The 15,782-nt window shown below is 38.3% G+C and overlaps 1 protein-coding gene across 1 annotated transcript; it reads right to left on the bottom strand.

Moving 5' to 3' along the window:
- Positions 1-240: 240 nt before the first annotated feature.
- SARS1 (seryl-tRNA synthetase 1) lies at positions 241-14,812 on the bottom strand. Its single transcript, XM_039323333.1, has 11 exons — positions 14,567-14,812; positions 11,187-11,257; positions 9,167-9,247; positions 8,267-8,425; positions 7,068-7,211; positions 6,630-6,785; positions 5,856-6,077; positions 3,955-4,084; positions 3,514-3,671; positions 2,619-2,748; positions 241-1,548 (listed from the first exon to the last, which is right to left on the bottom strand). The coding sequence occupies exons 1-11, from the start codon at positions 14,700-14,702 to the stop codon at positions 1,391-1,393; spliced, it is 1,545 nt and encodes a 514-aa protein (XP_039179267.1). The 5' UTR covers positions 14,703-14,812; the 3' UTR covers positions 241-1,390.
- Positions 14,813-15,782: the final 970 nt, after the last annotated feature.

Below are 15,782 nucleotides of genomic sequence, written 5' to 3'. Positions count from 1 at the left end.
TTGGCAGAGATGGTAAAATTGACAGCTCTGATTAAAGAAAAATTTCAACTAATTTATCTCTGCTTGGAAACCAAGTATGTATTTTTTGCAAAAAAAAATGAGAGAAATGAAATTTTGACTTTGGGATTTGATGATTAAAATTATATGGAATTATAAAAATAATGTAAGACTATTATTAAGTTTAAAATTTGATGTATTTTTTAAATTTATATCTATAGTAAAGAAAGTCAGAAGTCATTCTTTTTTTTTTCTTTGCACTTTTATTTTGCTTTCTTTCAATTCGTTTTTTTTCTTGACTTTTTAATTCTTACCTGTGGATTTTCCCCCCGAAATTCAATATTTAATGGCAAATTCTGTGTTTAGTCAATTAAACTCGAAATATCATTACCTTCCTCCATATGTTATTGAAAAATAAAATTTCTTGAAAGCCAAAGCATAGTTAAATGAATTGGAACTTTATAGAAAACTCATTGTTTATAAAATCATATACGCCCATTTTTTACTATGTGATGCCGAGATATATGATTTTATAAACAATGAATTTTCTATAAAGTTCCCATTTCTTTAATTTCATAGTTCTACCTAAAAAGTTAAGATCAAGTGCTGGACATCTTCCCTCTTGTACCTCTCTTATGGTTTCAAGGATAAGCTCTCCCTCAGACCATCAAATATAAGACTGGTGGCCTATAAATTTATGAAATAAACAGAAATACTACAATGTATAATATAAGAAAGTATATTGCCAATAGGAAAATACTAAAAATTCTTAATCTTGTAAAGTTGCTGTAAGGCCACATAAATTTCTGCAACTGCGAGAATTAAAAAGGGCTCCAAGATACATGAAAGAATAATTAACTAAAAAAGAACCAATGTTTTAAATCTTTGATTTATTGACTGAGTCCCTCTAAATTAGAGAAAATCCTATGACGTTTCAAAAATCATGATGATAAAATTACACAAGTGCCTATATTTATTTCCTCTTTTGATATTTGCCTATATTCCTTACTTCAACATACTGATTTTTTTTTTTAAGCAAATGAACGTTATACAGTGTTTTGTTTCCTCCGCTTAAATTTGCAATTCTGGGCTTGGATAGAATTCTTTCTCACATATAATTAACATAATTTAAAATGGGGTGGGAAGTGGGTGGGAAATCAACAGCTTTTGTACTGCTTTTTACTTTCAGTTTAAGAAAATACACATATAATCAATATGAGAAGTTTCATCTTCCTGTACTGGAGGGTAAAAACTGAGACAGAAAAAGTGACATGTTCCTGACCTAGGAAGGAGGAGACAAAAAGCAGCAACTAATCCCAAGGACCCCCACCCCCACCCCTCTTCAGCTTTAAGATCTCCATAGGGCAACTCAGTGAGAGTAGCTGAGGTTTTGTCAGGGACTGTTCACATCCATGCTTTGCATCTTCCCTTCTAGGGCAAAGTCTCCACCAGCTGATTTCTTTTTGCCTCCTTCATGCTGTTTCTTTTGCTTCTTAGACAGTTCTTGATCTATAGGTGCAGGTTTCACAAATTTTATCATTTCCTTTAGACCTAGATGGAATAAAGAGTACATTAAATACTGATGGACAAACATGTCCAAAATGGATTATCACCAAGCATCTTTCTTTCAGATCAGTATTTTCCCTTTCACACCACCCAAACCACAATATATAAAACTATTTCAAGTAGTTACTTTACTACCTAATACCAGCTGTATAAAAGGTCAGATGCAGCATCCAAGCTCACCCTTCTCTTTCCTAGCAAGTGTTACAAGTAGCTTGAAAGGGAGAAAACCCTTAAGTGAAGCTTTCCTGCTCAGGCTTTCTTGGGCACCTTCTAGTTTGTTACTGACTTCCTTGGCTGCAAAATTAATACTAACAAGTACAGCACAACGTCTAAAATATTCTGGTTCAGGAAACCTACGAAGAAAATGGATCTTTCTTAGTTTAATGTAGTTAAGAAACAACAGTTCAGGTCAGCCTCCCATAACTTACTGGCATCAGACATGTTGGGATTAATATTCTCAAGGATCACTCTTAAACAAGTAGTTCTCAGCTTATGATCACGGTGGAGCCCAAAATTTCTGTTGCTGAGACATTTGTTAAGTGAGTTTTGCCCCATTTTACCTTTCTTGCCACAGCTGTCAGGTGAATCACTGCAGTGGTTAAGTTAGTAATTCAGCTGCTAAATGAATCTGGCTTCCCCATTGACTTTGCTTGTCAGAAAAATCACAAAAGGTGGACCCTAGGATTCTGGGATGCTGCAACCCTCATAAATTTTAAGTCATTTGCCAAACATCTGGAGTTCAATCACATGACTGTGGGGATGCCACAATAGTCATAAATGTGAAAAACGGTGATAAATCACCTTTTCAGTGCCACTGTAACTTTGAACAGTCATTAATCGAACTGTTGTTAAGTTGAGGACTACCTGTAGTACCAATTTAGCAGAAGATCAGCGCACAAGTTTCACGGGGAATTCATACAATTCCCTGCTCTAAGGACAGAGTTATGAGTTTTCAAAGGGAGACCTGAATCGGAAAGGAAAATAGACATTCGGGCAACAAAAGCAACGTTACAGAGGCTAAAAAGGAGGTAGGACGGGAGAATGAGCCTTGTTACCCAGTGGCATGAAATCCTTTAGTTTGTCTGGTATAATGATTCCTTCCTCCGTCTGGTAGTTCTCCAGAATAGCACATATAGCTCTTGTTGTAGCACACATGGTGGCATTAAGCATATGTACAAATTCCACCTATGAAAATAAAACTTGCTAAGTTTCATACATCTCCCAAGAAGCAAACATATTTTTCCAGAGACCTTACTTAATCTCCAGGATTTAGCTGTGATTTAAATAACTGCCCGCTATTTTTAAAATAAATTTATACTTAATTTTACACATTGAATCCAAAATCAAAAGATAAAAGAAAATAGTACTTTAAAATATAAAATATAGTAGTACAGAGAAAACATTGCCATAAGAATATCTGGCTAGCAGACCATTCTGCAAAGAATTTTATTTACAAATGCCAAAGCTCTGTGTATACATATATGTGCTTTCATTCATTCATTCTAAACTTTATCGTAATATCAAAAACCAATGATAATCCAATGTTTTTTTTAAAACCTACAAATCTCAGTTTCTATCATCTTTAAAATATTGAATGATAATATTTTTACTTTTCCAAGTTAGCAATTCTACGGTTTATATACAGCTTACCATTAGTTTAGTAAGCTAGATGACAAAGCTGGCAAATAGCCAACATTCAAATTGGACATGCATCTGTACATTTATTTCAGCTTTTCTAGATCACCTCTACCACAAGAATTTCAAATGATTATATTTGGAGCAGCTGCCCTTAAATGCTGAATGAAAAAACATCATGCTATGGCAAAATTGTAGATTTTCTATATAGAATAAAATATGAAAGCAGCTCCAGGAGAACCTTTTTGACTATAACACTAAAAAGTTACCGACAACTGTATAATGCTCCCAAAGTGCTTGAATAACACAACATACTTTATCCATCATCTTTTTGGTTTGGCCATAGCGTATCCGTAACCGCCGTGCTTGGTAATCAGTGCAGTTTGAACAAGAAACAAGCTCACGGAAGGCTCCAGAACCTGGGAACCATGCTTCCAGATCCAGTTTCTTACTGGCAGCATGATTTAAGGAACCTATAATAGCAGGAGGCAGCATTTAGTGTAGTATTAGGGGAAGTAATATTAGGCAAGAATCTCTTGGTCCTCTAAAAATGAAAATGTTAGGATGGCCCAGGATTTTCTTAAACACTTTTGAGAAATTAATTTCTCACTTTGGAAAATTAATACTGATACACAACTACATATTTGAGAAGTCATAAAGCTTCTAATTTTATTAAAAGTTAATGATGAAATGTTGTGCATATATATATTATGGAATCATCTCCCACAACTAGAAATTATTCTGAGAGAGAAGTACCTGAGACAATATTCACAATGTGATAAGGGATGCCCAGTGACTGGTAGAATTCTTCAGCAACGGAAATCATCTCATCAAACATTTCCCAAGATTTATTATCATGCGGTGATGCATAGACAAACTGCTCAATCTAAAAAAAAAAAAAGCTGGGGGATTAGAAATCAAACTCAATAAAATATTGAGACTCAGATTTTATTCTAAGAGAACAGCTGTCAGTATATTATGAATATGAGGATTTATGAAAGTTAACTCATTTGAATGTTATGGAATCTGAAAGTGCTCTTAGTGTTAATGAATTGACATTTAATGACATTATATATAAGCATATTTAAATCAGCGATTTCTGTAACAAAAAATATGCTGCCCAAGAAAATATACCTTAACAAGCCACTCTAAAATTATTACCATTAAGCATGCCATTTAACTGAAATAAACTACCTTGCAAATATTATGATTAACAAACTCATACACAGAATCTGAAACACAAAATGCATTCATTCTTATTAAAATTATTTTATTCTATTAAAAAGCTTTGAGTTATATGTTCACCCCTCATATATTTCCCAAAGACACAGGCTCCTACCTGCCACTGAGTTAAAGAAGCATTTTCATTTCTTATTATAACATTGAATCCTGTGCAGACTGAGTACAAAGACAGAAATCTCTGAGCATAGCTACAATTAAGAGGAACTGATGGAATTTTTTAATTAGACTTCTGCTCCAGTCTATAAGTATGGGTCTCTAGGCAGGTTTGTCAAGTTAACTATTAAACATTCAAAACGTGTGCCATAAAAACAGAATGCAATCAATCAATCTGGATTAAAGGTGGTAGCTATTGTTCTGGGGAATTAGCAACCAGTGCAGCTTTGTAAAGCAGAGATGTTAAATGGGCATACCAAGGCATATCCATTACTGCCCACTCTGCTGCATTCTAGACCATTTGAAAATTCAAGGGAAGCCCCGTGTATACCGCACTGCAGTAGTCAAACTGTGAGGTGACCAGAGCAACTGGCAGTCTGAAGGCATTCCAATCTAGGAAAGAGTGCAACTGGAGTACCAGATTAAGCTGGCCAAATACCTTCCTAGCCACAACTGCCACCTGCCTATTGAGCAACAAGTCCAGGAAGACTCCCAAAGTGTGCACCATCCTTGAATGGGGAAGAGCAACCCCATCCAAGGTCAAATCCCCAGATTTGGGTGGTCCAAACAATCACATGAATGTACAGAAAATAACTTGGAAGCAAATAGGTTAAGAAATGTAACTGACCCAAGATCTTTACTGTAAGCACATGATATATTTGGATAACAGAATGCCATAATAGGGAACTAAATATTCTGAGCTGAGGAAATAGGACCTCTTCTTAAGTAAACATATCGAAGTCAAAGGAAATATGCAATCTATACCTGTTAAGTGGTCCCTCAGAACTCAACATACCATCATTTTCCACTATTAGTCTTAAATAAAGAACAAAAACAAGTTTCTGGTCTGTTCCATAATAATCTAAATAAGCTCTGATGACACTGAGCATAGCTTAGAAAGGCACAGAATTGGGGGTGGGTGGGGCTAAATAACTGTTTTTAGGTTGGTTGAAGATCAACAACATAATCTATTTTGATATTTAAGGCTGACTGAATTCTATATGTACAGAAATATTCAGCGGTGTTACTTGTATCCAATGATTAGGAACGACTCTTTTACCAAACCTTTCTTTTCAAAATATGTTCTTAAAATACAATTTTAACTTTGCCTTGTGGATCTTGGAAACAGTAGTGAATGCATAAAGAGCAATCTGTGCATTCTGGCCTTTCAAATTTTACCAACTTTTATAAAGTGAAGGCAGCCACAAAGAAAAACTGCATATATTTTTTCACACCCTTCCCCCAAAACTAGATGGCATTACCTTTTCAAACTGATGTACTCGGAAAATGCCTCTGGTATCACGACCGTGAGAGCCTACTTCCTGGCGGAAGCAAGTAGAAAGCCCAGCATATTTGATGGGTAGATCTTCCGGCTTCAGCCATTCATCCCTGTGCAATGCTGCAATTGGTTGTTCAGATGTAGCAATTAGATATTTTTCATCAACAGTATTATCATCACTCTTCTCACTGCCTTTTCCCAGGACCTAGGAAGAACTTTGGAAATCAGAAAACTGCAATAGCACGCTGTTATATCTACACACTTCCTTCTTCAGATGAATGGAAGTTTAAATTAACTCAAGTATGTGCTTTACAAATATATTTACACATTTAAAATATTGTTATTAAGACCATTAGTATATAGACATGGGCCATCTCTTTTTGTTTATTTTTAAACTTCTATTTATAGGAGGAACATTTCTTTTCCAACAGGAGGGTAAACATTTGAATTAAAAGTGATATACAGCTAATTATCCTATTGAAAGTTTTACCAGAATATGTGAAAAATTCCCATGACTCCCTGGATAGTCTAATCACCCACTGAGATAGCAACAAAGATAGTCTAGAACAGGTATGTCAAACTTGTGATGTCACGTGATGTCACATGACGTGTCGCGACTTTCCCCCCCATTGTCGGCAATGAGGTGGGCGTGGTTTCGGCATGATGCATCTGGCCCGTCAGCCGGCAGTTTGACATGCCTGGTCTAGAAGCTCACAGCCAGTGCTATTGAAATAGTACCGTTTTTCTCACATCTTACCTTGTACAGCTCTTCATCAAACTGACTTAGCTGGGCCACTTCCTGCATTACTTCTTTTCTCATGAAGAAGGGTGTATAAACAGGGGTGTATCCCTTGCTAAGCAGTGTCTGCAAAGCATACTGAATGAGGGCCTGCTCTAGAAAAACCAAAGGTCCCTACAACAAAATGGAAACAGATTAACACCATGCTTTAAAAATGCCTCAGGACCCTATATTCAGGCTGTCTTCTACAATTAAGAAGACCTATTTATAGAAGCTTCATTCATCCAAGTTTACTTTAAATCCACGTGGGGATCATATTCACTCTCCCACCCTGAGATACTGTAGCTGAAGCATAACTCCTCAAAGTGACAGCCAGGTGAGAGCTTTTGCGAGTTATATTAACAAAAGCTGGAAGGAATTAGGTCTCCCACCTTTTATGAAGATGATAATCATTACCTTAAGGAAGTATCCTCTACTTCCAGCTACAACAGCTCCTTTTTCTCCCTCGTAGCCATCCACCATGACAACCAGATCCACGTGAGAATACTTCTTCCTTTCAGTGCAGTTTCCCCAAATTCTCTCTTCTTTATTATCCACATCCTACCCATTTGATAAAAGGACACTTTGTGTGACTGAACTAACCAAGAAAAAGCATATCTGTCCAAACAAAAACCTACTAGACGTTTTGTTTATTCACAACGCAACTTTGACTTCCATTTAATTGCACACTAGCATTTAATAAAATGGCCAGAAGCCTTTCTGCATTACACAGTTCTCTGTCTATGTGGATTGTGATGAATGCTTCAAGGACTACCAAAAGATGACAGACATTAGTATTTGGTCTAATATGAAAACATGATGGGTACTCTGGAAAGTAAAAATTACATTCAATGATTCCTCTGTACTGGAGAATTCCTTATAAAGGAATTCCTTGTTGCTAATTTAGTCTCGTAAAAAGTACTATTTTGCAATGCAAGTGATTACTTACAATCTGATAATAACTACTAAAAATTCTAATAATGACTGATCCAACAGTTTATTATATTAAAACTGGTGTTGCTAGACACTGGTTCTGCTGGCCATTCAACTACCTTCTGCTCACCCTTAAATTTACTTACCAGCTGCTATTGGGCTACAGAGCACACGAAGAGGGACCAGTCTATCGGCTCTTTTGACTACTAATAAGAACTCTATCACTTTCAACAACAGACACCAGTGTGAACTTCATTCCATCTTTCTTATACTTTCTGGATCACATTTTAGACTGTGAGGTCAATGGACCGTAGTGCCTTAACTTTACTTGACCTGTGTGCTACCTGGGTGCTTATTTTTGCCCGAAGAACAGAGTAAAATGGTCTAAATAAACAAAATGGAGTTGATCTTATGCCAGCCACACAGTTTGCTTCCCATTTATATTCCAAATAAGAATATGATTTAGCACATAATTGGTACTTTTATATTTGTGGCTTTTTTCTTTAAAGAATGATATTATAATGCAAACCATATTAAATTCTCATTCTCCTCACCAGGGATTAGTCATGCCCACACTACTGTTGTGCAAAAAAACCCTCAAATTAGATTCTCACGATTGTTTCAAACTGACCATAACCAATCACACTGTACGTTTACATGCAGGTCATGAAAATTGCTCCCACCTCATCATTGCTGATTGGCACAGAGGGATGAAGAAGATTTCCAATTTCTCTGAGATTTTCAAAGCGCTCTGCTTCCAGTTTCAAGCGTTCTTCATCACATTTCAGGACTGCTTCATCAATTAGGAGACGGATTTTCTTGATTTGGCTAACTTGAAGACTCTGAAGCACAAGAGAATGGCTGGGTGTGTCAGCATATCATAATGAGAGAAAATTTTAAAAAGAGAATTTTAAGAGGGCAGAGCTGTAACTGTATGTTCATCATATTTTAGCTGAAAGTTTATCATACCAAACATGAGGTTAAGAAAGGGGCTTGGCTTATATGAGGAAAATGTGATTAAAGGCTAATTTTGACATACTTTGAATAGTAATAATAACATGACAATACAAGAGATAATTGGTAAAATTACTAATCCAAGAATGAGAAAGATCAGTAGTAAGATGCAGTAGCATGGATGTGTTCAGGAATACAGATAGGAAAGGCTTCTTCCAGAAGTCCCTCATTTTATTTTCCACCTTCCCTGTCTTAATATGTCTTATGAATGGAACTACGTTGGTGTATAAGCCATAGTAGATGGCTTAGCATATCATTCAAGCTCAGTAAATTGTTTATTTACTATCAAAAGTAAGCCAAAGGTTAGCATAATATGTGAATCAAAATAATATAGTTCAGCTCAAAGTGCAAGAGAAATGGAAGAATACACCTAAAAAAATACTGAACTGTATTTTGAAGACAAGCAAATAGCACAATAATGGAAATAAATTCAAGAATACATGAAGAACAGAAATCCATCAAGTTATACAAACATCCCTCTCCAAATTTAAATCATATAATGTATCACTTTCTCAAATACAATGCATGCGTTGAAAGTCACTGAATAACGGAATAAGAAATGAACTTACTGTTAAGATGTCTATTGTGAGTTCGTCAAGATTTTGTGCATGATCTGGTATGTTGTCACTGTTACCCACAGGTTCTTTCTTCTGTAAATAAAAATGTAATTAAAAAAAAACAGGTCAGCAAAGAAAAAAATAATAGAAAAGATTATAGCTTTCAAGGCACCTCTGAATTCCATTTCTAAATTTCCAGAAAAAATTAGTTACCAAGACAAGGTATGACTGAACAATTATAAACTAGGCATTATATTTCGTGAGGAAAAGGCAATATGCCTATTGTCTAAATATATAAAACCCCAAGAAAAGAAAAATCCAAAGACTTTAAAATGGTTGTTTGTCCTTACTCCCTCTCACATTTCCATATTGCTTACATATTTCTCAGAAAAATATAGATGGGTTTATTTCAAACTTTTCAGGCCTTTGCATCTCAATTCTTATTAAATTACCTCACTTTTGCAAATTCTGCAGATTTGACAATGCTTAAAGCCTAATGAAAGCATATCATTTAGCATTATTTGCTGTAAACTCAATGGCTCTCATCTCTGTATTTATCAATAAATGAAGGGAAGACAACCAATTCTTTTTAAAAAGGTATTTCTAAGAATTAAGAATTTGTCAGTGCTAAGCATTGTTCTCACTCATCTTTCTTTGTAAAATGGACTTCAAATGGTACCCTTACCTTTAAAGCCCTATATGGCTCAGTGCCTGGCTATTTGCGAGACCGCCTACTACCTCATAGTTCCTTTCGTCCGGTTAGATCCCACAGGCTGGGCCTCCTTCAGGTCCCGTCGGCCAAGCAGTGCCATTTGGCGGGGCCGCGGAGGGCTTTCTCTGTGATGGTGCCCACGTTTTGGAACCAGCTCCTCCCGGAGATTAGGATCGCTCCCACCCTGTTGGTTTTCTGTAAGCTGCTTAAGACCTGGCTTTTCCGGCAGGCCTGGGGTTTATAAAATCTGACCCCTGGATGACTGTTCTTGTACTGTTTGTTTTGTTATGTTTTATGTGTTTTTATTGTTAGCCACCCAGAGTCCTCCGGGAGTAGGGCGGCTTATAAATTTTAAAAATAAAATAAATAAACAAATACCCAAATCATTCATACCAGATAAAATGAAGCAGTTCATCAAGTAGTTTCTGTTTCAGTTTGGGAAGGGGGGGGGGGAAATCACTGATTTTATTATTCGGAAAAATCACACTGAATTCCACTCAGCTGCTTCGGTATATTCATTTTCAAATGTTTAGTGTATGTCATGATCACAATTCAAGTGTGCCACTTTCCCCCACTGTTAGTTTATATACCACCTGCTAAGCTTAAATGTCTCTGCTAATCGAATAGTAGGAAATCTTTATTGGAAATCTTTATTGGATTACCTAAGATTCTACCCTGAGGAAACATTATATCACTGCAAAGAATCAGAGTTGTATTACCACACAAACATTGTATTTTTCAGGGCCCTGTCTCTATGCATCAAGAGAGAAGGAACAACTATTCCTTCCCCTTAGGACAGCGGTTCTCAACCTATGGGTCGCGACCCCATTTGGGGTCGATCGACCATTTTTCGGGGGTCGCCAAAGGCGGCGATCCGCCATTTTCTCCCCTCCGGGGGTGGCACCGCACATGCGCGTCGCGCCTCAGGGCGGCGCCGCGCCTCGGGGGGGTGCCGCCGTGCATGCGTGCCGCGCATGGGGGGCCGCCCCCATGCGCGCCGCGCCGTGCATGCACATAACGTTTGTGTGACGGGGGTCGCCGTCACAAAGCGTTGAGAACCGCTGCCTTAGGATATGGAGAAAAGGATCCATTCAGGAGAGGACCGCTAGTCATCAGCAGGTAAAATGAAAAGCTTCACAGACTGCATTCATCTGATGGGAGTTTCCAATCCAACCTTTACAACTGCTTAGCAAGTTAATCACATAATAATGTATAAAAGGTTGGATAAAGTAAACAAAACCAGAGCATGCAATTTCAATTTATTATGATTTTGTTCAATGAGGTAATAACATTTTTTGCTTTGAATAGAATATACTGCACCTTCATTTTTTCTCCTATAGTTTTGCTGCACAAGTTCTTCAGTTTGTTCAGGTTGTCTGCCCGGAATCTGCCTAGAAGAAATACACCAAAAATTTTACAAAACCTGACATTTAAAGGACAAACTTTCCAATGCAATGCTAAGTCCACTTTTGTATTACTATTAGTGGCAATTAAGTACATTCATCAAACAGATGGAGAAAAGTACTGCAGAAATATTAGAAAATTATATTTTCCAATCGAAGTGAAAAGTTCCTTCTGTAAAAAATACAGATACTTGATGTACAACAGTTCATTTAATGATCATTCAAAGTTACAATGGCACTGAAATAAATCGACTAATCACACTTATGACCGTTGTAGCATCCCCATAGTCACGTGATTTATATTTGGATGTCTGACAACCAGGGTGGATAATAATCGATTTAAAAAAAATCAAAAAATCGGATTTTTTTTATTTAAATCAGATTTTTTTTATAATATTTATTTTAATACAATGCTTTTGGAGTAAAAAAATCTATCTAAATATAGTTTTCTATTTAAGATACATTAATAATTTAGTTTATTCAGCATGAAATGGAGCTTAGTTATATATATGCATTGATGCATTCACACAATTTCACAGTAACCATGGGATAAATCATAAAACAGAGTTCAGGAATATTCTTTTATCCCATTGTTTTCAAATCTATATACACTACAAACTGTATGATTGTTTGAAGAGAAATGCACCTGTACCAGGCTCTAAGTGTTTTAATTAAATAAAAGAATTTTAGTAGTTCTCCAGCTATGTGTGATTAACCTATTAACCTAAAGTCACTTTTGATATCGCTGTTTTACTAACCTGACAGCTTATTATTCTAAATAGGAAACCTTCATTTTGTTTGCAAGTAATATTTAAGATTCTAACTATCAGCAAGAATGAGTCCTTACATTTGAAGAGCACCTGTCATTTCAGATCCATCATGGCAGCACAGCGGGTATCCACTCACCTGCTGCCCGCCATGTCCCTCACCTTGTTGTGTCACTGCTGCATCACCAGCCGTCTCATTAAAGTGAGTGGGACTGTCGGTGTCAACAGCAGGTCAGAGATGACAGTTGCTCTTTAAAAATTATAATTTAAATCGAGTTGATTTAAATCAAGCCTTTTTACTGGTGATTTAAATCATGATTTAAATTGACTTGATTTAAATCAAATCCACCCTGTTGGCAACTGTTTCGTATTTATGACAGCTGCAGTATCCTGGGATCATGTGATCATCTTTTGTGACCTTCTGACTAGCAAAGTCAATGGGGAAGCCAAATTCATTTAACAACCGTGTTACTAATTTAACTGCAGTGATTCACTTAACAAATGTGGCGAGAAAAGTCATACAATGGAGCAAAACTCACTTAACAAATTTCTCATTTAGCAATATAAATTCTGGGGTCAATTGTGGTCGTAAGTGGATGACTACCTGTACTAATAACTAAAAAAACATATTGGCTTTTGTCTCACTTGCATCTCTTTGCACATGCTTAGACATAAGACTGATAAAAGCCACTAAAGACTGGTAGCTAAACCTTACTTGCAAATGGACTATTTCTATTATGTGACTGTGGTATCTAGATTGAAGGATCCCAGATGTGTTGTGTGGCACATATATATCTCCCCTCCAACATCTCCAAGGAATCTGCTTCACGCTCCTGCACTTTCCTGATATTTCTACTGGCCAGTTGGCTAATTGCCCTGCTGGTTTCAATCAATCTGAAATGGCTAAAGGGATACACTGCAGGATGGTTGTGCCATTGCCTATGCAGGAAGATATTACAAACACAGCACATCGTGCTGTAAGAGTCAGGCAGCATATAAATGTATTGTTGTTTTGCTGCCTAACTAAGTCTACCACCAAAAGCAGCTGATTCCTTACGCCAAAAAGTGGGACCAACCTACAAATACAAAGGATTACTCTTACTGAAAGAAACTATTTCCATTCTTGAATGGAGTTCATTTTCAACTGAATGATATTTTTCATGGCTTGGAAAAATGAACAATAAAAATAACCTGAAGTTCTCATTTTACTACTGCATTACAATGGAATTCTAATTGACTTGAATGGTAGGCCTTCTATCACCTTCAAAGCCCTAGTGGCTCATGCTGCCAAGAGAAAGGAAAAGGTGGAGTTAACTTTTTTAGGCTTCTCATCCTAAACCAATTCTAGGCTGATTCAATAGATCCAAACTAATTCTGTCCTACTCCTAAAATATCTTACATTAGTGCTTTTTACTTGTCTTTAAAAATATTTATTAAAATATTTCTATATTATGCATTCATAGAACCCTGAGATAGCTTAGAGATGAGTATAAAATGATGCATTTTCAAAGGACATCAAATCCCAAAATACAGGCCTTTTCTTTCTAAGAAATAAAGCAGCACTGCCAAACAGAAAATGAAACTGTAAGACGGGTATTTGCAGCATCCAGAAGTCATTTTTCAGGGTGATGACAAATACAGCAGGATTGCATCAGATTCAGATGCACCAGTACCTGAACTGTGTACACTACTGACAAATAGGGTAAATTTGCCAATTTAAAAAGCACTGCAATGCTGAAAAATAAGGCAAAATCTACTCTGCAGTGGAGGGAGCTCATTGCACTATACAATTCTCATGACAAAAAAAAATCTCTACAATTGTTCTTGTGGGATGCTTTTCCTTAGGATGACAGAGAAACTAGGGAATTCCAAGCAGAAACTGAATTCCCCCTTCCAAACTTTCTGGTTTACTGTACTCTTTTGTTCACAAAGTTTCACTTTAAATCTATTTTCCCACTAGACCTTCGAGATTTACAACAATATGGGCACACTCTATATTGCAAGATATCAGCTACTAAGGGACGCCTACCTCAATAAAGTTAAGATAGGAAGGAGATACTCTGTATTGGGGCGCGTTCACATGTAAGCAAAGAAAGCATAAGGACAGCCCTCGTGGACAAGATCAAAGGTTCCTAACCAGATGTCGGGGGGGGAGGTGGAAATCACAAGCCAGACAGGAACACGCGAGCCCCTCCACTTCACGCGATGCTGCCACTGACATGACCATTAAAAATAATATGCCGTCCGGAAAGTCGGCGGCCCTGATTTTGCTAGCAGATTCCTCCTTTCCACCACGGGACAAGCCAGATGGCTGTCAAGAGGCTAAAAGCGGAAGGGAGGAGCAGACACACGTATGAATGGGACGCTCAAGCAGACCGGCCAGCGCGCAGGAAGGCACGCGAGACCAACACAAGGCTGACGGAGCCGGGTCGGACAATGGCTCTTTTCCTCGCTTTCTGTCAAGCCTCGCCGCGAAAATGGGCCTCGACACCCCCCCCCCCTACACACACCTACACAACTGCTCACTCACATCTCCTCCAGGCCCCGTCGGCAGCCACCAGCGCGTCCACCAGAGCCGGGTCTTTGAAGCGCTTCAGCTGCATCTTTCGCACGAGCTCCGGGTCGCCGCCTTTATCAGCGCGGAAAAGGTCCAAGTCGAGCACCATGGCGGCGAAGGAGAGCCGCCGAGGCTGAGAGGAAAGAAACCGGAGCCCGAGGGGAGCCGCGGCGGCAAAACGCGAAGAGGCAAGGACGACAGCAAAAGGGCGCCTGCGCAGTAGAGACGCAGAGGCAGAGAACTGCGCGCGCGCCTGAAAGAATTTCCCTGCCTGGGCGTGGTGAAGGAGCTGGGGCGGTCCCTGGCGTTTTCCATAACGCTGCTTCCTCGGCTCCCCTTGCCAAAGCGCATCTGCCTGCGTAAATGAAACGAGAGGCGCTTTACAGGCGGCTTCACACTTTCTGTGGCGAAGGTTTAGGCCAGAGGTAGGCAACCTCGGCTCTTTTATGACTCATGGACTTCAACTCCCAGAATAGTCCATGAGTCATAAAAGAGCCGAGGTTGCCTATCCCTGGTCTAGGCAAAGCTTGGGGATGGACAAACTGAGGGATGGTGTCATGAAAGTTTATGAATCGCCCCGACCTGAAACACTGCAGCTCACACCATCTGCGCAAATTGCTTCTGGTGGCGAGTGTGGCCGGGCAAGCCGAATGGGTGGCACGCGGGTAAAACCCTTTACGTTTTATATCTTTTTCCTTTTTCTTGGAGGTGTCTTATTGAATATAAAAGAACGTAAATGAGAAACCTTGGACTTTTATACTTTTAAGACTGTAACAAGCATTTTATAAAGTCTCTTACCACTATACAATAAATGTGTAAACTGAATCTGGGTTGCCAGACTTTTTAATCGGGCATCACTCTCTGAAATCCACAGAAAGGACTAGGAAGGACAAACTGCAGTCTGGTCCGATGTTGCTGAGCTGTAACTCCCTGCTCTTGTCTGTATGCTGGCCAGGGCTGTTGCAAATACTTGTGTGTTTGGGCAGCTACAGGATGACTACCCCTGCCAACCATCAGTTTGGTCTAAGCTGCCTTTGGTTGGTTCCATGTACTTGAAAAGCAAATAGAGCATTGCTGTAGGTTTGGATAGAAACTGCTGTGCATATGGTTTCTCAGTATGTTTCATCCCAAGTATGCCACCGTGACAATAATAGTATACCCATTCCAGTATCATTTATCATGCAATTGA

The sequence above is a fragment of the Crotalus tigris genome, unplaced genomic scaffold, assembly GCF_016545835.1.
Source record: "Crotalus tigris isolate CLP2741 ecotype Arizona unplaced genomic scaffold, ASM1654583v1 scf7180000024167.7108832, whole genome shotgun sequence".
Classification (NCBI taxonomy): Eukaryota; Metazoa; Chordata; class Lepidosauria; order Squamata; family Viperidae; genus Crotalus; species Crotalus tigris.
Note: the sequence above shows the minus strand (reverse complement) of the source record. Positions and strands in the feature narration are given on the sequence as shown.

What these genes read in the sequence shown, in the direction of transcription:
- SARS1 (XM_039323333.1), bottom strand. Translation starts at nt 14,702, where the DNA reads ATGGTGCTCGACTTGGACCTTTTCCGCGCTGATAAAGGCGGCGACCCG. An exon ending in CGACGGGGCCTGGAGGAGAT is followed by an intron (nt 11,258 to 14,566) that starts GTGAGTGAGCAG and finishes TATTTCTTCTAG; the next exon opens with GCAGATTCCGGGCAGACAAC. An exon ending in GTAGAGGATACTTCCTTAAG is followed by an intron (nt 6,786 to 7,067) that starts GTAATGATTATC and finishes ATTTTGTTGTAG; the next exon opens with GGACCTTTGGTTTTTCTAGA.